This window comes from Desmodus rotundus, chromosome 7 (assembly GCF_022682495.2).
Source record: "Desmodus rotundus isolate HL8 chromosome 7, HLdesRot8A.1, whole genome shotgun sequence".
NCBI lineage: Eukaryota > Metazoa > Chordata > Mammalia > Chiroptera > Phyllostomidae > Desmodus > Desmodus rotundus.
The window spans coordinates 52395208-52416585 of record NC_071393.1 but is presented as its reverse complement, the minus strand read 5'-3'; the positions used below and the strand labels follow the sequence as shown (position 1 = coordinate 52416585).

The following is a 21378-nucleotide window of genomic DNA, read 5'->3' as shown; positions in this document are numbered from 1 at the left end:
TTTTGTTTATTTTTTTAATCCTCAGGCGAGGACATTTTTTTCATTACTTTTAGAGGGAGGGGATGGGAGAGAGGGAGGGAGAGGAACATCGATGCAAAATAGAAGTATAGATTGCCTCCCATATGCATCCAGACCAGGATAGGACCTACAACCTAGGTATGTTCTCTGACCAGGAATCAAACCCTCAACCTTTTGGTTTTGGGACAATGCTCCAACCAGCTGAGCAACACTGACCAGGGCTATAACAGTTGAGTTATGAAAAGCCTTCTGTTGAGAGATTATGAAAATCTGTTCAACAGATGTGTGATTTGAAGGAAATAGCCATCTGAATTCTAAGTTGAATTGTTGTAATAGTGCTATATAAACTGAGGTTTCATTCACTTGTCTGCTGCCCTCTGTGTGAATTTTGAGCAAGTTATTTAATCATCTTTGGTTAATGCTTATTCTGGTGACCTTTGTCCTGGTTTAGAACATGGATTTTTTTCAGTGATGAGCCTTTGAAATTACATAAGGATTTTGAAACCCAATTCCACTTTTACTATGTAGCCTATAAAAAGTTCTTTATACTTTCTGAACCTTATTTACCCCTTCTTTAAAATCACTAATAATATCTCATCAGGAAATTATGGCAATTAAATGAGCTAATACATGTTAAAGCATTTGGTTCAGTTCTGGGCATATGGTAGATGTTCAATAAACAGTTAACTCTTTCTGTGAGTCCCATGAAATAACTCCCTTCCCTCCCAAATTGATTACGATTTACAATAAAACTCTTTTGGACTTCCCAGAAGATGAACTTTTTGTATAGATTTATTGAATCCTTACTGCGTGACAGGCACTGTTCTAAGATCTTTTCAGGTATTATCTCATTTATATGAGGATACTGGCGAATATAACAATTTTGAATTGGTGTGTTCTTTAAGGCTGATGACCAAATTGCATTCAGAACCCAGTATATTTTTAGAAGTTAAAGTACTTATGAGACAAAAGTAACAAGTGTTTCAAGTTCTCCTTAATAATTATCGGGTTTTGCTCTCTCTCTAGGTGGTATGGCCGGACTTCAGTCAATGATGAGGCAGTTTCAACAGGGTGCTGCTGGCAATATGAAAGGCATGATGGGATTCAATAATATGTAAAGAAGATGCCTTAATATAAACTGACTCAGTTGATTACGTTAATTGCTGAGACCTCAGAGTTTCCTCTTTTTGCAAATGGGGAATAAAAGTATTTTTCTTGCCTGTCTTGCCCTTTTTCTCTTCTCATCATTTTTCCTCTTCCCTTTATTCTTCCTTCCTTCCTTCTTTTCTCCTTCCCTTTGATAAAAGGGAGGAATATATGGTTTTTGTGGAAATCATATTTTTGCTTTAGATTTTCTTCTGTCAGTTTTTACCATCATAACATTCTTAAGTTAAACAAATCATGATGTAAAATTTTAGTACTTACATTTTTAATTGTTTCAAAGGCCAAGCATTACATTTGTAAACAGTCCTGGTCAGTAGTTACATGATTTATTTCTTAATAAAAGCGCTGTAAAATAAACTTCAAAGTCGTTATAAGTTAAGGGTTTGTTAACTTTCTTTATGGTTTAAATCTGTCAGTGTATCAATTAAAAGGCAGACAGAAAACCAATAGTTCTGTGCCATTTAAAGCTATCCCTAGAAGTATACTATTAATGGGAAATATGGTAGACTAATTTAACGATTAGTACAAGGAATTTATGTTTAACTTAGAATAATTAAGATAATTTTGCCATAGAAAATGTTAGCTCTGCCATTTAAATTGAAATTTTGCCCTGGTGTGTGTGGCTCAGTTGGTAGGAGTGTCACCCTATAACTGAAGGGTTGCGGGTAACAGTCCTGGTCACAGCGCACACCTAAGTTGCGGGTCCGCTCCTCAGTCCAGGCTTATTTGGGAAACAAACAGTTGATGTTCCTCTCTCACATCAATGTTTCTGTCCCTCTCTCTCTTCTTTTCTCTGAAAAGCAGTGGGAAAAAAATCCTTAGATGAGGATTAAAAAATAATAAATTGAAATTGTGAATTTAGTTATAATTCACAATATAGTGTTTTATATATAATTTGCATTTTTACCTCATATTTTTGAAGCCTTAATGGCAATATTTGATTGTTTTGAAAAGCCAATTTTGTTGTTTCTTACATACCAAAAATTTGCTTGAATAAATTAATATACTTTGATGACAATAGCTAATGTATAGATCTCCTAATGGGAAAAATAACTGCAAACATTAGGCTGTCACTGTTATATATTAATAATAGTGAGGCCATAACAAGATTGATCTGGTTGTTGGTTACTTTGGATTTCTCCACAGTTCATTTAGTACAATGACTCTTAAATAAGTTAGGGAATTGTTTTAAAATACTAAAAAAGTAATTCCTATTTATCAGTGACATCAAGAAGATAATAGATATGGTGTAGCAATCTATTTTGAACTAGGATAAACTGATCTTCAGCAAAGGATTGATACATAGTAGTAGGAGGGAGTGAAAGAAGTAGCTAGTTTTTATAGTATTTTTTATGACAAGTGTTTTAAGGTCTCAAGTCAAAGTATTTTTAAAAAATAATTACACAAAGAATGCAACTGATTTTTTGGCTTGCTTAGGTAGAGATTTTATATCCCACTAAATTATTTTTACCAGCTAAAAACTAGAATATTACTACAGAACATTATATACCCAATGACATATCCTGTTTCTGCAGAAATGTCATCACAAGATCCAGCTATAGAAATTTGACAATAGAGCAAATATTGTTCTCAAAGTTCATGTCTAATGAAACTGACGCATACTGCCTTTTCTGGCCATGCATTTTTGTGATTTCTGTCTTCGGGGTACTACTTTTGCATTTTCACTGGAAAAGGAAATGAGACACTGGCCGAACTTCACGGTTTCAGGCATTGTTTTTAGTATTCTTGTGTCTGATGCAAATTACATTTTTTAGAAGCAAAAATAACAGTTGGCAAAGGACAACTAAAGGTCTAGAACACCTAGCTTAGCTTCCATTTCTCTTTCCTTTTCTGTAAAATGAGGGAATTGGAGAAGGTATCTAAAATTCTGATTTCATTAATTCCTCAACCAGGCATTTTTAGTTACAAAAGCTATCCTTCTGTTCTCACAATTTATATCAAGGTACTGATTTTTGATAGCACAAGAACTATGTACCAAAATTAAGTTCTTTAATAATTTGAACAAATTTTCTTTTATTTTTCGCTATTGTTAAAATTGGTTCCTTAGCTTTTTGATGTGTTATATTACCAACTTAGACCACTAGTACATCTAATATACAACATGGGTTCTTCCTGACTTTTATTAGAATGTTACTTAAATGTGTATAAACATAAAATTGTTATATAATTCCTTAAATTTACAATGCTTATGTAACTATAAAACAAAAACACACTTAGAAATGAATTAACAACAAACTACAGTACCAAGAAAGGGCAAATTAACAATGTGATATGATTGATGTCAGCGTTCTCCAGGAAGTACTCTATTTGTTGTCATATAAGACACACTCTCACATGTACAATGCATTGCAGTTTCATGGAGGAATTTTTTGGAAAAAAATAAGTACCTTTCACTATATAGGAAAAGTAATCTTAGAGTGTGTTACATAAACTGTTATTTTATTCAAATACAGTATATTATAATGTGAGAAGTCCTAAGTTCTGATATTCAGTATTAACCTTAAATAGAAGTATAATGTCACATAGCTAAAAAGAAATGTAATATAATTAACAAATACTACTATGCAGAAGGCAACAAAACCAGGACATTTACTATAAATAAAGTTTCATGCATATTAAAGTAGGTGAAATAAATACAATATTCATACTTATTTGAGTGAATGTAGGGAGTCTAAAAAGTAAACTATAATAACCCTGGCTGGTGTGGCTCAGTGGATTGGGCATCAGCCTGTGAACCGAAAGGTAGCCAGTTTGAGCCCTTGTTAGGGCTCATGCCTGGGTCGTGGGCCAGGTCCCCAAGTGGGGGCCTGTGAGAGACAACCAATGGATGTTTTTTTTTCTCACATCGACCTTTCTCTTCCTCTCTTTCTCCCTCCCTTTCCCTCTCCCTAAAAATAAATAATTTTTTTAAAGTAAACCATAATATAAAATAAAATTGAGTGAATGTCTTTTACAGGTAGCTCTAGTACATATAAGCAAATGTTTCAGTAAAAAAACGGAACAAAGCATTTAAAATAAATGTGAAGGAATTTCAATTTGATTTTTGTGTACGAGGCCTGCCCAGAAAAAGTCCAGCCATTGTTAATATAATGAGGACAGTTTGCACGACACTGATGTAACCTGGCAGCCAAGGAGGGTGGACTGGAATGTGCATGTGTGAACAGTGACGACTTTGCTGTACTAGTCAGTGGGGGCAGTAGACGCCATTGAGTGAGCATGTGTACTGTGTGGCCATCACATTAAAAATGAGTGAGTAGAGCAACAAAATCTGCATCAACTTTTGTGTTAAGCTTGAACATTCCTCCACGGAAACTATTTAGATGATTCAGAAGGCCGCAGCTATGGACCACTGGTGATTGGCAGCTTCATCATGATAAACACCCACTTACACATCACATCATGTCTTGTGCAGAGTTTTTTGGTGAAATACTAAGTCACCCAGGTGACTTAGACCCCCCTACAGCCCATATTTGGCAACCTGTGACTTCTGGCCTTTCCCAAAACTAAAGTCACCTTTGAAAGGGAAGAGATTTCAGCCCTGGCTGGTGTGGCTCAGTGGATGGAGTGCCAGCCTGTGAACCAAAGGGTTACCAGTTTGATTCCCAGTCAGGGAGCATGCCTGGGTTGTGGGCCAAGTCCCTGGTTGGGGGTGTGCAAGAGGCAACCACACATCAATGTTTCTCTCCCTCTCTTTCTCCCTCCCTTCTCCTGTCTCTAAAAATAAGTAAAATCTTTATATATAGTTGTATATAAAATATACATATCCATATATGTATATTAATGAGTACCATAGCTAAATAACTAAATGTAAGTAAGTTTTGGTCTTCCTCAAAACTTAGTAATTATTAATAAAACCAAATAAGTAATATACAAAACTAGAAGGCCATAATCACAGCTCAAATCTAGATGACTCTCTTCATTGCTAGCATTAATTGGATTAGAAACAGTCATTTTCTAAATTACAATTAACATTCTGAAGATTAAGCCATTACATGAAGATTGAACCTAATATATACTTTCTTTGCTTTTGAACCATGGGTTAACAGGAATGAATTTATATCAGGTGTTGGGGGAATATATTTAAATTTTACTTCTAGAGCAGTTACGTAGTCTATGGCTTGTTATTTTTGTAAAGTAGTTTTTGATACGATGTGAAATTTTGTTATACTTTATCCCACCATTTATCATTAGGGGTGGGTAACAATTTTTGTGCTCAGTGGTGAGTAGTTGCTAATCCACCCCTAACCCTCCCTATTGACCTCTTTTCTGTAATGCATGCATACTGAGTAAAAGGTAATTTTTTTTTTTTTTATTGTTATGCAATTACAGTTGTATGCCTTTTCTCCCCATCCCTCTACCCCACCCCAGGTGAACCCACCTCCCTCCCCCCTCTCCACCCTCCCCCTTGGTTTTGTCCATGTGTCCTTTATAGTAGTTCCTGTAATACCCTCTTCCCACTATCCCCGCCCCCACCCCCCACCCCCGCCCTGGCTATTGTTAGATTGTTCTTAACTTCAATGTCTCTGGTTATATTTTGTTTGCTTTTTTCTTCTATTGCTTATGTTCCAGTTAAAGGTGAGATCATATGGTACTTGTCCCTCACTTCCTGGCTTATTTCACTTAGCATAATGCTCTCCAGTTTCATCCATGCTGTTGCAAAGGGTATAAGCTCCTTCTTTCTCTCTGCTGCGTAGAATTCCATTGTGTAAATATACCATAGTTTTTGGATCCACTCGTTTGCTGATGGGCACTTCGGTTGCTTCCAGTACTTGGCTATTGTAAATTGTGCTGCTATGAACATTGGGGTGCACAGATTCTTTTGGATGGGTGTTTCAGTGTTCTTAGGGTATAATCCCAGCAGCGGAATTACTGGGTCAAAGGGCAGTTCCATTTTTAGTTTTCTGAGGAAATTCCATATTGTTTTCCACAGTGGCCTCACCAGTCTGCATTCCCACCAACAGTGCACAAGGGTTCCCTTTTCTCCACATCCTCTCCAACATTTGTTTGTGGATTTGTTTATGTTGGCCATTCTGACTGGTGTGAGATGATACCTCATTGTGGTTTTAATTTGCATCTCTCTGATGGCTAGTGATGCTGAGCATCTTTTCATATGTCTCTGGGCCCTCTGTATGTCTTCCTTGGAGAAGTGTCTGTTCAAGTCCTTTGCCCATTTTTTAATTGGGTTGTTTGTCTTCCTGGAGTGGAGTCGAGTGAGTTCTTTATATATTTTTGAGATCAGGCCCTTGTCTGAGGTATCGTTGGCAAATATGTTTTCCCATACTGTTGGTACTCTTTGTAATTTGGTGCTGTTTTCTTTAGCCATGCAGAAGCTTTTTATTTTGATGAGGTCCCATTTGTTTATTCTTTCCTTTATGTCCATTGCTTTAGGGGATGTGTCTGTGAGGATGTTGCTGCGTGGAATGTCTGAGATTTTCCTGCCAATGTTTTCCTCAAGGACTTTTATGGTGTTACGGCTTATATTTAAGTCTTTTATCCATCTTGAGTTTATTTTCGTGTATGGCGTAAGTTGGTGATCGAGTTTCATTTTTTTGCATGTAGCTGTCCAGATCTCCCAACACCATCTGTTGAAGAGGCTGTTTTTGCTCCATTTTATGCTCCTGCCTCCTTTGTCAAATATTAATTGATCGTATAGACTTGAGTTTATTTCTGGGCTCTCTATTCTGTTCCATTGGTCTATGTGCCTGTTTTTATGCCAGTACCAGGCTGTTTTGATTACAGTGGCCTTGTAATACAGTTTGATATCAGGTATTGTGATCCCTCCTGCTTTGTTTTTCTTTCTCAAAATTGCTGCAGCTATTCGAGGTCGTTTATGGTTCCATATGAATTTCTGCAATGTTTGTTCTATATCTGTGAAATATGTCATGGGTACTCTAATAGGGATTGCATTGAATCTATAAATTGCTTTGGGTAGTATGGCCATTTTGATAATGTTGATTCTTCCAATCCATGAACATGGTACATGCTTCCATTTGTTTGTATCTTCCTTAATTTCTTTCTTCAGTGTTGTGTAGTTTTCTGAGTACAGGTCTTTTACCTCCTTGGTTAGGTTTATTCCTAGGTACTTTATTTTTCTTGTTGCTATATCGAATGGGATTTTTTTCCTGATTTCTGTTTCTGCAGTTTCGTTGCTGGTGTACAGGAATGCCTTTGATTTCTGGGTATTGACTCTGTATCCCGCTGTTTTGCCAAATTCATTTATTAGGTCGAGTAGTTTTTGAGTGGAGTCTATAGGGTTTTCCATGTACACTATCATGTCGTCTGCAAACAGTGACAGTTTCATTTCCTCCTTTCCAATTTGGATGCCTTTTATTGCTTTTTCTTGTCTGATTGCTGTGGCTAGGACTTCCAATACTATGTTGAATAGGAGTGGTGAGAGAGGGCATCCTTGTCTAGTTCCTGATCTTAGTGGGAAAGCTCTAAGTTTTTGTCCATTGAGTGTGATGTTGGCTGTAGGTCTCTCATATATGGCCTTAATTATGTTGAGGACTGCTCCCTTTATTCCCACTTTGCTGAGTGTTTTTATCAGAAATGGGTGCTGTATCTTATCAAATGCTTTTCCCGCATCTATTGATATGATCATGTGATTTTTGTCTTTGCTGTTGTTGATGTGATGTATTATGTTTATTGATTTGCGAATATTGTACCATCCTTGCATCCCTGGGATGAATCCCACTTGGTCATGGTGGATGATCTTTTTAATATATTGCTGGATGCGGTTTGCTAATATTTTGTTGAGGATTTTAGTGACTATGTTCATCAGCGATATTGGCCTGAAGTTTTCTTTCTTCGTTGTGTCTTTATCTGGTTTTGGGATTAGGATGATGTTGGCTTCATAAAAAGAGTTTGGGAGTCTTCCATCAGTTTGGATTTTTTCGAATAGTCTGTGAAGGATAGGGGTTAGTTCTTCCTTAAATGCTTTGTAGAAATCTCCTGTGAAACCATCTGGTCCAGGGCTTTTGTGTGATGGGAGTTTCTTGATGACTGCTTCAATTTCCTTTGCTGATATTGGTCTGTTCAGGTTTTCTGCTTCTTCTTCAGTCAGTTTTGGAAGATTATATTTTTCTAGAAATGTGTCCATTTCATCTAGGTTTTCAAATTTCTTAGCATACAGGTCTTCATAGTAATTTCTTACGATCCTTTGTATTTCTGTGGTATCAGTTGTAATCTCTCCACTTTCATTTCTAATTCTGTTTATTTGGATCCTCTCTCTTTTCTTTTTGATGAGCCTACTTAAAGGCTTGTCGATTTTGTTTATCTTTTCAAAGAACCAGCTCCTGGATTCATTGATCCTTACAATTGTGCTTTTAGTCTCTATGTCATTTAATTCTGCTCTGATCTTGGTTATTTCCTTCCTTCTGCTTGCTCTGGGCTGTCTTTGTTGTTGTTCCTCCAGTTCTTGTAGGCATAGGGTTAGGTTGTTTGTTTGAACTGTTTCTAACTTCTTAAGGTAGGCCTGTATTGCTATGAACTTCCCTCTCAGGACTGCCTTTGCTGTGTCCCATAGGTTTTGGGTTGTTGTGAGTTCGTTTTCATTTGTTTCCAGGAAGTTTTTGATTTCTTCCCTAATCTCGTTCTTGACCCATTCATTGTTTAATAGCATGCTATTCAGTCTCCATGCTTTTGAGTGTTTTGGGTTTTTACCCTTGGCGTTGGTTTCTAGTTTCAGACCCTTGTGGTCCGAGAAGATGCTTGATATGATTTCAATTTTCTTGAATTTGTTGAGGCTTGCTTTGTGTCCTATCATGTGGTCTATCTTTGAAAAAGTTCCATGGACACTTGAAAAGAACGTGTATTTTGCTTCTTTGGGATGAAAAGCTCTGTATATATCAGTTAAGTCCATTTCCTCTAAGGTATTGTTAAGTGACACAATATCTTTGTTGATCTTTTGTTTGGAAGACCTGTCCATTTTTGATAGTGGGGTGTTACAATCCCCTACTATAATTGTGTTGCTGTCAATATCTTTCTTGAAATCCTCCAATATTTTCTTTATGTATTTGGGTGCTCCTATGTTGGGTGCATATATATTTACAATGTTTATGTCTTCTTGGTGGATTCTTCCTTTGAGTATTATGAAGTGACCTTCTGGGTCTCTCTTTATGGCCCTTCTTTGGAAGTCTATTTTGTCAGATATGAGTATTGCTACCCCTGCTTTTTTTTCCTGTCCATTTGCTTGGAAAATTTGTTTCCAGCCCTTCACTTTCAGTCTGTGTAAGTCTTTTGTCCTGAGATGGGTCTCTTGTAGGCAGCATATGTGTGGGTCATGTTTTCTTATCCATTCAGCTGTTCTATGTCTTTTGATTGGAGCATTTAATCCATTTACGTTTAAGGTTATTATCGATAGGTAGTTATTCATTGCCATTATTTCCTACCTGTGTTCCTCTGTCTTTCTCTTTTCCTTCCTTTCCTTAAAGCAGTCCCTTTAGCATCTCTTGCAGAGCTGGTTTGATGGAGCTGTATTCCTTTAGACTTTTTTTGTCTGGGAAACTCTTTATTTGGTCTTCTATCTTGATTGAGAGCCTTGCTGGGTAAAGTAGTCTTGGTTGCAGGCCTCTGGTTCTCAGTACTTGGAATATTTTTTGCCATTCTCTTCTGGCTTGGAGCGTTTCCATTGAGAAGTCAGTTGCTAACCTTATTGGGGCTCCCTTGTATGTTACTTCCTTTTTCTCCCTTGCTGCCTTTAAGATCCTCTCTTTGTCTTGGAAATTTGCCATTTTAATTATGATGTGTCTTGCAGTGGGTCTCTTTGGGTTCCTCTTGCTTGGGACTCTCTGTGTTTCCTGGATTTGGGTGACTTTCTCTCTCCTCAGATTAGGGAAATTTTCCATCATTACTTTTTCAAACAGGTTTTCTATCCCTTGCTCTTCTTCTTCTCCTTCTGGTATTCCTATTATACGGATATTGTTACGTTTCATGTTGTCCTACATTTCCCTTATTGCCTCTTCATTCTTTCTGAGCCTCTTTTCCTTTTCTTGCTCCTTCTGGGTGTTTTTTTCTACTTTATCCTCCAGCTCGCTGATCCGATCCTCTGCTTCATCAAGTCTGCTTTTAATTCCTTCTACTGTGTTCTTCAATTCAGAAATTTTATTCTTCATTTCCGCTTGGCTCTTGTTGATATTTTCTATTTCCTTTTTCATGTTGATATAGTTTGCAGTGAGTTCATTGTAGTTTCCTTGTAGTTTCTGGTAGTTCTCTTTGAGCTCAGAGAGCTCAGTGAGTTTCCTGATGACCATTGCTTTGAACTCAGTATCTGATAGTTGACTTGCCTCTTTTTCGGTTAGTATTCTTTCTGAGACTTCCTCCTAAAAGGTAATTTTTAGATACTTTTAAAGTGAAAATATACCTTGCAAGCTGATAAGTATGGCACATTTCCTTTGATAACATTAAACCCTGCTGATGTTGTGGCTGATCTAAGAGATACAAACAAACTCTTTTTTCAAATACCGTTATGTATATTTGGTGCATAGGTTCAAGGTCATAACTAGCTTGAACGATATGGCTTCACAATAGTCACATACAAACATGATATGAATTAATGTAATGTGATACAGTTCTTTTGAGTTTGGCATGCCTACGCTACTGTTTGCAATTCTCATTACATTTGAAATCATTTGAACAGCAAGTTATATTTTTTAGCTTTACTTGGCTTAATGGATTTTCTCGGCCTAAAACAGTGATTTTTCAACTGCTGTGCTACAAGAATTTTAAAAATAAAATACGCAATACTTGACTAGTCAGGGGCATTTCCCTGAGATTGTCAAATAAAAACAATGACAACAGCCAACACAACAATAGTCCTCTGGTGTGAATGCCCTGTCGGGAACCATAAATGTATAGGTCATGTAAGAAAGGTGTAAGTTGTATCTTATTTGTCATGTCCTGTAATGAGGTTGCATCTGATTGGTTAATTCTTGGTAGCAGAAATCCTTATATACAAGTATAAGCACCTGAGTTTTTAAAAAGTCACTTTGGAGCAAAAAAAGTAGATAATTACTATTACTTTTTTTGGTAAATCAAAATTATACCTATTTTTTTGGTCAGATTGGCAAAAAATAAAATACATTTTTTGGTGTGCCCCAGAAATTTAGTATAATAATTTATGTGTACCAGGAGCTGAAAAAGGTTGAAAATCACTGGCCTAAAGCAATGCATTTCTTGGTATATAGCAGCTGGATCAAGAAATTACACTACAGTACCTGCTTGTAAGGGGGATAATTCAGTAGAACCTGAGAGAGAGAAAACCCCCTATCTGGTGCCTGAGGCTCTGACACTGCTGCATAAAGCTTTTTCCTTCTTAAGAAAAGCAGATGTGAGTGAGGTCCTATGCCTGAGGTCTAGTTTTCTTAAGTAATGTTAGGCAAAGTTTTGCGAGCCTCTTTCAAGGGAAAGGTCCTATTATCTACATCAAGGGAGGAGAACATACAATGTCTGTATATCTGCATAGTCTAGGGATCATGTTTGCTTGATTTTTATGGTTTTAAAATAGAATTAGGGAAATTCGCTCCTCGGTGGCACAAAGGAGGTAAGAGTTATTGGATGTATTCATGGGCCCATAATTTCTGACTTTGGGAAATCAATTAAGAGGTTCAGAATTTCATTTCTGGCAGAAGTGGTTCAAGAACTATTACCCTGGTTTTTGGCATTCCATTTGATAGGAATGCAGGGGTGTGAAATCTTCAGTTGATGTGTGTGTACTGTGATTTTCCACGAGTTCCTTCTTACTGTTTTAAAAGATGCAATGGATGATCTTGCCCCGAGAGAAAAGGCATCCTTACTGGTAGAAATCCTCATTATATATTTATACCTGTTTTATAGATTATTATCAGAAGACCCCTAGGGTTCTACAGATTTCAGATTAAGATGCACAGGTCTTCAATAGTGAGATTACTGTATTTAGGCATATCGTATGAAGAAACTAGTATTTTATGACTAATGCCACATAAAATATTCTGGTAGTTGAATATAAATAATATAGTCTCATGACAGAAATATCTGCCAAATTTCAATTAAAACAAATGTATATACATATATACACATAGCACCAAATAGAACAAGTTTACTTGCCATTTTCGTTTGATTCTTATATATAGGGACTTAAAGTTTACTTATAATTGACTTGAAAAAATGTACACTTTACTATTTACGTGCAAATCTTTCCAAATATCCACTTACCTTTGGTCTAAGAATTTTTCTGACATTTTCATTCTCACAGAGGCAGAGGAGTGGAAGATAGGCTCTGGAATCAGACTGCCTGGGTTTGAATCTTGCTCTGCTGCTTATCGGTTGTGTCCTTGAGAAAGTTACTAAGCCTTTGTTTGCTCATCTGTAAAATATTAGTAATTATTTTTAAAAAGATTTTATTCATCTATTAGAGAGAGGGATAGGAGGGAGAAAGAGATGGAGAGAAACACCAGTCAGTTGCCTCTCACACACCCCCAACTGGGGACCTGACCCACAACCCAGGCATGTGCCCTGACCAGGATTTGAACTGGGCAACTTTTCGTTCCCTGGGTTGGCACTCAATTCACTGAGTCCCACCAGCCAGGGCTAAAATGTTGGTGGTTATAATAGTATCTCTGAGTTGTGAAGAAGAGTTAATATAAGAAAAGCCCTTATCACTGTACCTAGTATGTTGGGCTCCATAAATGAAGCCACTACAGTTAACAATGTCTTTATCTTTATGCTTAAAATCAACTTAACATGCATTTTTACTACCTAACTTTCCTACACCAATGAAGATGAAAATATATCTCCCTATTTGAGGGATGGGATAACCTTAATAATATGCTCTAGTAAAATATAGATGTAACTATGTCAAAACCGCAAGGAAGTCTTGTTTTTTATTTGATGGGCAGTCCTGGTTATTGAATTTTATTCAGATTTGTTTTCCCAGCCTTTTGCTGAAATAGATCCAAATTTACCTTTTTAGCTTTGTATGTATCATTAAATGATAAATTTAGACCACAATTATGTTTCCATGTAGATAAATTATAGTAATACCTGAATTAATTTGTTGTCATAGTGATACAACTCATACTATAAAGCGAAAGGAGAGATTTGGGATGTTGCTTTGTTGCCCACTGTTAGTTGACCGTGACAGTCTGGAAATAATGACAAAGATGTAAGTGCCCAAACTAAAACCATTAGAATTTCTATGCTTTTCTGTTGCCATGAATTGTTTATTTGTAATAGACTGCTCTTCAGTTGCATATTTATTTAAAAAATAACTTTTTAGAAAATACTTCCAGTTCACCTGGCTGGTGTGGCTCAGTGGTTGAGTGCTAGCCTGCAAATCAAAGGGTTGCTGGTTCAATTCCCAGTCAGGGCACATGCCTGGGTTGTGGGCCAGGTCCCCATTAGGGGGCATGTGAGAGGCAACCACACATTGATGTTTCTCTCCCTCCCTTCCCCTCTATCTAAAAATAAATAAAATCCTAAAAAAACAAACTTCCAGTTCATATTGGAATGTGGCTTGTCATTTTAGTTTAGTAAACTAGGAAATGTACTTATAAACCATGAAAATGAGTTCTGCTTCAGCAGTGAAAATTGTTATTTGATGTTTAATTATCAATTTGTAAGATAAAATCTTGCATTTATAAACATTCCACAAATTTTTAATAAGGATTGTTGATTACCCTTCTTGCCAGGAAGAGGAATAGGATTCTGAATAGAGGCACTGTAAAACTATGTTGCTTATGAAAGTCAATTCATGAAGTCTAACAATTGGCTCTTTATTTTTCTTTTAAATTTAGCATAGTTTGTTTTTGCCATTTTTGACTGACTCAACCCCTGGCTAAAGCCACTATACAGCATCAGATCAGGTCACTACAACTTGTTAACCTCAGCAACAAGCTAATTTGATTTTATTACTGGAATAGATTATGAATTTCCAACCTTTGTTTAAAATGTAGATGGTTTTAAAATGGAGTAGATAATGAATTTCCAACCATTGTTTAAAATGTAGATGTTTTTCAAATTACCAGCTTTTATTTTTAAGGTTTTTGGTTTGTGTTTTAGGTTATCATAGTTCTAGCAAGATGGAAATTGTACAGCATTATTAAACAGTGCGTAAAGGAAAAGAACTTTTGCACAGGATAGAAGGGACTAGTTAAGGTTGTAGGAGTGTTCTGCTGGCTGGCTGCTCGTGCCATGCTGAAGAACAGACATTCTAGAACATAACTTTGTGGACTATTTCTAAATTTTGACTGGCATGAAAATGGAATTTAAAATATCAAATTAACTCCACACCCCACCCACCATGGCCAAAATAATGTGTTTTAGTTTTGACCTCTACAATTCGTGAAGACTTTCATACTAAAATTACAAAAAGACTCATTTACCTCGAAATGCCCCCAACTAGTTAAAGTAATGCAGTAATCACTGCAACATGACTTTTGTAGGGGAAAAATAATTTAGAGTTTAATAACCATAACTGTGTATTCTAGATTTTATTGAAACACAATTTTCCCCCTAAAAATCACCCTTATTTTTTATCAGATAGCCAAATTAAGACTACCTACTATAAATTCAGTTTTAATTTGGCTTATTTGCAACAAGAATAGTAATTAAATAGGCTTTCTTAAATTTATTTTGTTGGAATTTCATAAGATTGAGCTTTAATTAGCCCCTTAGAAAATACCCCATGTAATTTAAGTAATGCAGTAATCATTGCAATTATGGTTTTTTAATTCAGTTGAACATTGGGAAAAATGGGAAAAGTCTGGGATGCCTACATACACACACACACACCCCTAAAGCAGATGATTATTCCTCACACTTGTCAAAATGTAAAGTTGCTGTTGCCTTTTGCTTTTCTCCAGGTCTCCCCTAACTTTTTACAGTTATATTTAAATATTTCAGACAAGTGTAAGCAAAATTCGCCTTTGAGCCTCTTATTTAAAGGCTATTTTGGCTAAGACCGTCGTCATCAGGGTAGGAGTGGAATATGTAGCATGAGCCGTACATTTTATATTTTCAGCAAACACATTTTAGCCCAAGCCTTTGAAGACCACTAGGCAGCTATTCTCATTTCACAAGTGCAGAAACCAAGGTTTCTGGAGGGTGGCTGCCCAGGATGAAGCTGGTGAGCGGCTGCCTGGAGATCCAAGCCAAGGCTCCAGGTACAGGTAACGAAGTACTACGTCACTGGTGATGCCAGGCAGCTGCCCCGCGAACTCCGGATGTGGGCCGGACCGGAAGCGGTAATGCTGAAAGCCAGGCCCGGATCCCTTCCTCCCCGCCGCGCAGGAGCAGGTAGTTCTGCCTCGCAGGCCGCGGTTTGTACAGTCAGGGGTGCTGAGCCCCGCCCTTCGGGTAGGGTCGCCCCGCCCCGCTCCCCCTCCCTTCCTGCTGCGGTTTGGCTGGGCGCGGCCAGAGGCGGCGGTGCGGGAGAATCCTACTTCCCGACCTCCGGCTCCGTCCCTGACTGGGCGGGGAGGCAGAGGATGGAAGTGGGCTTATCGGCCTTTACGTTGTATCTAGCCAGCGCCAGCAGCCGTGTGGCGGCCTCAACGATGGACCGGGAGCCTGTGAGCCGTGCGGAAGGAGAAGCAGTCGCAGCCTCAGGAGCTGTGGCCGCGGCGGCGGTCAGGGACTCAGCGCCCCAGGTAGGCGAGGCCGCCTAGGGAGAGCCCAGCCTCCTCTCCTCCCGGTCCGCCCGCTGCCTTTTTGGCTTGCCCGCCTTCTGCGGGAGGTGCGTTTCAGGATTCCTCCTCAGTGTCCCCGCCTCTGCGCATAGACACGGGCTTGGAGAAACGGATCCCTCACCAAGCCTCCGCTGGCAGCGCCACAGACTCTGGGGCGGCCTCGGGTTTCCAGGGGAGATACGACAGCTTCGGGTCTGCGAACCAGAGAACTCAGGCGCGTCCCCGAAAAAAGGTGGCCTCAGTGGCTGGAGGCCAGGTGACGCCGGCTTCAGTACCGTCTCAGTCTCTCCTTTTGCAAGCGCCTGACTTGGCCTCTGCCCTTTGCTTAGCTAATAGCCAATAAGTGCTAAGATTTTACAGGCTCTTCCACTTGAGCCTTATAACTTCTGCATGAAGTGGGAGTTACTCCATTTCACCAGTGAGGTAACCAAGGCCCAGAGGTGCGCTGTCCAATAGAAATACAATGCAAGCCGCATTGTAAATTTTTGTGCATTTTCTAGCAGCCACGTTAAAAAAGTAAAAAGAAATCGGTGAAATTAATTTTAATATTATGTTGTATTTAACCTAATTTTCAAAAACAAATTTCAACAAGTAATTAGTGGGAAAGTTATCAATGAGATATTTTACTCTTTTGGTATCAGTCTTTGAAATTTTGTATGCATTTTAAACTACTGCACATTTGAGCCCAACTACCCACATTTCAAGTGAGCATTAACCGCATGTGGTAAGTGGTTAGTTACCGTGTTGGATAGAATAAGTGTAGCGAGTTAGGTAAGACTGGGCGGTTTGTTTTGTTTTGGATTGAGTAGTCTAAAGTAGCAGTTTAGGATCTTTGGCTAAGTAGAACTAATGAAGAAATTGCTTTAACTGAAAGCAGCTCAGTTATGTACACTTACGGCGATTGAAAACCTCATTTCGCTCTTGTATAGGAAACTTCCCACCCTTGTTGAGGATTCACTAGCTTCATTTTTGAGACTTAACTACTTGAATGTTACTGAGACATTTCCCCTAAACTGCGGATTCCCAGAGAATAGTACCTGAATGTCACTATAGCTCTTACAAGATGTAGTTTGCATTAACAAAAACTTTCTACATACTAGTCTTTATATGTAATGTCTTGCTTTTCTCCTACTTAAGGAGGAGGAAGGTAACCTGGGAGAAGGAATTCAGGGGCAAACTAATTGATTAGGAAGCCACTTTTCACTTCACTTGAGACCTGTTGTTGACAGGTACACTTGAACTTGATGTGTTTTCCTTTTGATTCTTTTCCGCTGTTACTATAATTGTTTTTTTTCACTACTTAAGCTTTGAGTCTAATAGCAAAATAAACATATCTGCACTGACTTACCAGATAAATATTTGGAGAAAGGCTCTTTGTTTTGGGTTGGTAATATGTCATTTTCATATTCTTGGTTAAAAAATACTGAAATACTTAAGCAGTAAAGAAAGCCCTAGAGCCAAAAGTAATAAGTCATACGAGTCCCTTCATCACCCATTCCTCACATTCACATTCCCCAAAAGTGACTGAATTTCTGGTATATTCTTTCTGGCATTTTCCTATGCTTATATGATAATCTTTCTTGTTAAACACAAATGGGTTCATAGTGTAGAAACTATTTTTCTAACTTTCCCTTCTTGCTCTCTCATTTACACGTTCCTGAAGTGGAAACATCTCTGGGAACTCCAGATCTATGTCTAGGGGTTTGACCACAGTAAGAAGGAAGAGGTCAGTGAGGTGGGGATTCGGATGGAAGGAGAAGCTGCCATCCTGTAGTCCTTCATTGGTTTGTCAGAACTGAGAAATCCCAAGTGCTGTGTAGGGAAGGGCGAAAGAGGTATGAGCTTGGGTCTGTGTTTAGCATTAGGCCTGAAACCAGGCCAACCAACAGCTTCTTTGACTAGACTTTTAACCAGAATTAAAGGAGTTAAAATTTCACTACTACTCATTCATTTAGTATTATTTAGCACCTCTGCTACCAATCACTTACCATGTGTCAGGAACTGTAGGTTAAGGATACAACAATGCAGGATACACACTGTGCCTATTCCTGTGTTGCTAACCGCCTAATTGTGAAGAACGTGTTTTAAAGAAGTCCTGGGTGCTATGGGAGTATACAAAAAGCATATTGCCATTAAAAATAGGTGCTGAGGAACAAGATAAGCAAATTATAGACTGGTTAACCATATAATGTAATAACATGTTAATAGGCATTGCATTTTATAATTTCCTGATACTAAAAACTGTCTTTTCAGATCTTTGTGGTTTGTTGAAATGGAATTTGTATAATTGACAGTCCATTTTTTATTTGCAGGTTTACAGGGTTTGTTTGTTTGTTTTTTTTGTAAAAATAAAATGTTTGCAAAATTCAGAGAATAATTTCCATTTATAATTATTTGAAATTTTGTACCAAACTACTTTTCAGTTGTTTTACCTATCGATACCTCCTTTAACTGACTCCCGTACCCGGCCCCCCAAGTTGAGGTTGGAGTCATGTGTCATAGATTGTTTCACAGATTTTTTAAATTTGTCATTCTGGTGTCTTCATATGAGAGGTTGACAGATTAACGGCTATGGGCCAGATCCTACCAACTATCAGTTTACATAAAGGTTTTTTTTTTAAAGATTCTATTTATTTTTTTAGAGAGGGGAAGGGAGGGAGAAAGAGAGAAACATCAATGTGTATGAGAAACATTGATTAGTTGCTTCTTGCACGCCCTCAGCTGGGGGCCTGGCCTGCAACCCAGGCATGTGCCCTGAGTGGGAATTGAACCAGCAACCTTTTGGTTCACAGGCTGGTGCTCAACCCACTGAGCAACACCAGCTGGGTCAGTTTACATAAAGTTTTATTGGAACAAAGCCATGCCCATTTGGTATGGACTGTTTGTGGCTGCTTTTGCAGAGTTCAGTAGTTATGACAGAGACTATAGCTTCAAAGCCTAAAATATTTACTTTCTAACCTTCACAACAGGAGAAGTTTGTTCACTCCTGCTTAAGATGATAAAGTTTGGGTTACTATATCAAAAATTAATATTAAATTTAAAAAAGCCCTTAAATCTCTTTAATAAAAATCTTTATATGAAATGTAATAATTAGAGCAAATAAAATGCCATTTTAGTTGCATATTTATATGGAGAGAATATCACTAAAAAGTTCTATTTATATTCAACTGTTAATGTAATGAAAAATATGAATCGTGTTTCAGCCTTTCCTTTTGTAGGTTTTTTTTTTTTTAACTTTTTGGAAAGTATATAACCAAGAGTCAGAGTTAGTAGAGGTAGTAGCTAAGTTTATATGAGTTGTTAAGACCCAGCTAGACTGTTTTGATTTATTAAAGTTGTCTAAGGAAGATAAAGTAGTTGAGCAAATGAGAGATTGCAGAGGGAGCGGTGAGAAGCTTCTGCTCTGATGGGCGTGGGTTGGGGGTTGAATTGAGCCTGGCGGTGTGCTGTGAAAGGTCTCTGCTCTATTCACTGATTGGGACTGTTGCTTTGGCCTCAGATCCATCCATTTATATGATAACTGGAGATCTAAAGTAGCTCTTCTGACTTCCCATTGCCTATAAGCAGGTCCGAAAGGAGACTTTGATATCAAGACAACCATGAACCAAATCTTATATCAAGGGATAAAATGAAATTGGGTAGGAATGGCCTGGATGGGCCTTACGTTGTCCATTTTGTTAATGGACACAATAAACGGGCTGGTCTTCATTTACTGAGGGCTGGGGTTTGTTTGAACCCTTAGGACAGGCTAGGGGAAATTGTTGTTTTGTTTTTTTCAGGTTAGTTAATCCATGGATAGCTCAAGCTATCAAGGTTTTCATGATCTCAGTTTGCTGTACAGCAAGTACCGTTGCTGGCAGTGATGACCACGTGTGTAATGGAACAGTGAACGCCTGTGTCCTTTGGGTTGGATATATCTGGATTCAAACCCTGGCTAATGACTAACCTTACCTTTGGGAAGCGAAGAGCAGAGAAGAACCATATCTATTTTCTAAGAAGGACCTTAGAAGATTAAGAGGAACAAATGAGTAAAAATGAAGTTACTTATACTTAGATAACTGGGCAATTCTAGTCCACTATTTTTTATCAGCACAATTCCATCACTGCTAATGTAGTTCAAAGAACTTAACAAGTAGTTGAATAATAATCATGGATTTAAATTATGTTTGATCATATTTACAAGTTTAAGAATCTTTATAGAAGATGAAATTTTTAAACTCTGGACTATCCTAGATAATTCCTCTGACATGGGTTCTGATCATGGCAGTCCTACAGTCCTGTGTCATTTTGCTTTGGTTTAGTTTTTAAATTGTACCAGTAAACATGAACACATTCTCTTCACAAAAGCAAAACAAACAACAAAATACAAAAATAAATAAAAGGCCCCCTGACTACTCCCTTACCTGTACGTCCTCCCCCATTTTCACTATTGCCAGATATTTTTTTCACAATTACTTAATATTGTGCCTTCTCAGAATCTTCGTGTAAGAAGATTCAGTGGAACTCTGGCTGGTGTGGCGCAGTGCATTGAGCACCAGCCTGTGGACTGAAAGGTCACGGGTTTGATTCTGGGTCTGAGCCCATGCCTGGGTTGCGGGCCAGGCCCTCAGTTAAGGGCGTACGATAGGCAGCCAGTCTGTTTCTCTTGCACATGTTTCTCTCCCTCTCTTTCTGCTTCCTTTCCCCTCTTTCTAAAATAAATAAATAAATAAACAAACAAACAAATAAATAAATAAATAGTCTTAAAAGAAAAAGAGTTATTGGAGTCTCCCTTAGGAGTTTAAACTTGAGGCAAAATGACAGGGGAAAAAAGTTTCTTCATCCTCTCCCGCGGTATGCACTTACTGTGAGTTTGGCACATGGCCACATGTACAAGGTAAAATTACCATTTACCTAGGAGTGAAATTCGCATGTAATTAGAATGCCATAGACTATGTAGTGAGTATGCAGATGTTTGCTTTATTTTTCATTAAACTCTTCTTAGATGCTATTAATGTTTTTTTGTGTGTATGGCCTGTTTTATTTTTTTTTAAACTGTTTAAGGATTGGTTTATGTTTCTTTATTCCCTAAAATAAAACAAGCTGTAAGTTTTTTTGTCATATGAATGAAAATCTCAGTCGAAACTCTTATTTTCTTAATTTATTATGACATTAGATGAGTCACGAAAGAGGCTTTGAAAATGTAGAACTGGGAGTCATCGGAAAAAAGAAGAAAGTCCCACGGAGAGTCATTCATTTTGTCAGTGGTGAAACAATGGAAGAATACAGCACGGATGAAGATGAGGTTGATGCCCTGGAGAAGAAAGATGTTCTGCCTACTGTTGATCCGGTAGGTTTGATGCTGGTGATCTTTTTGTCAATGGGTATTGTTTTCATTGATTTGTTTCCCCATAAACATTAAATGGAAGGGTCTTTTGAGGTTTTAATCAACTGTAATCTGATTATAAAATTATGCATTATGATTTCGGTAGGAAACAGTATTTTTTTAAAATCCTCACGTGAGGATATTTTC

The 21378-nt window shown here is 37.8% G+C and overlaps 1 protein-coding gene across 5 annotated transcripts in view; it reads left to right on the top strand.

The window, feature by feature from the left end:
* Nucleotides 1–21378, top strand: part of LOC112296524 (signal recognition particle subunit SRP54) — a 77635-nt gene that overhangs the window by 41005 nt on the left and 15252 nt on the right. For 2 of the 5 annotated variants that reach the window (XM_045188094.3, XM_024551321.3), the window contains one exon: nt 1045–1561. The exons of 1 other annotated variant lie outside the window; for it this stretch is intronic. In XM_045188094.3, the coding sequence (XP_045044029.1) occupies nt 1045–1136 (92 nt within the window). In that variant the 3' untranslated portion in view covers nt 1137–1561. Of the gene's footprint in view, nt 1–1044; nt 1562–15352; nt 15475–15546; nt 15828–21021; nt 21196–21378 lie in introns of those variants that run through there. 2 more of the 5 variants (XM_024551324.3, XM_053928229.1) reach the window with 2 other exon arrangements.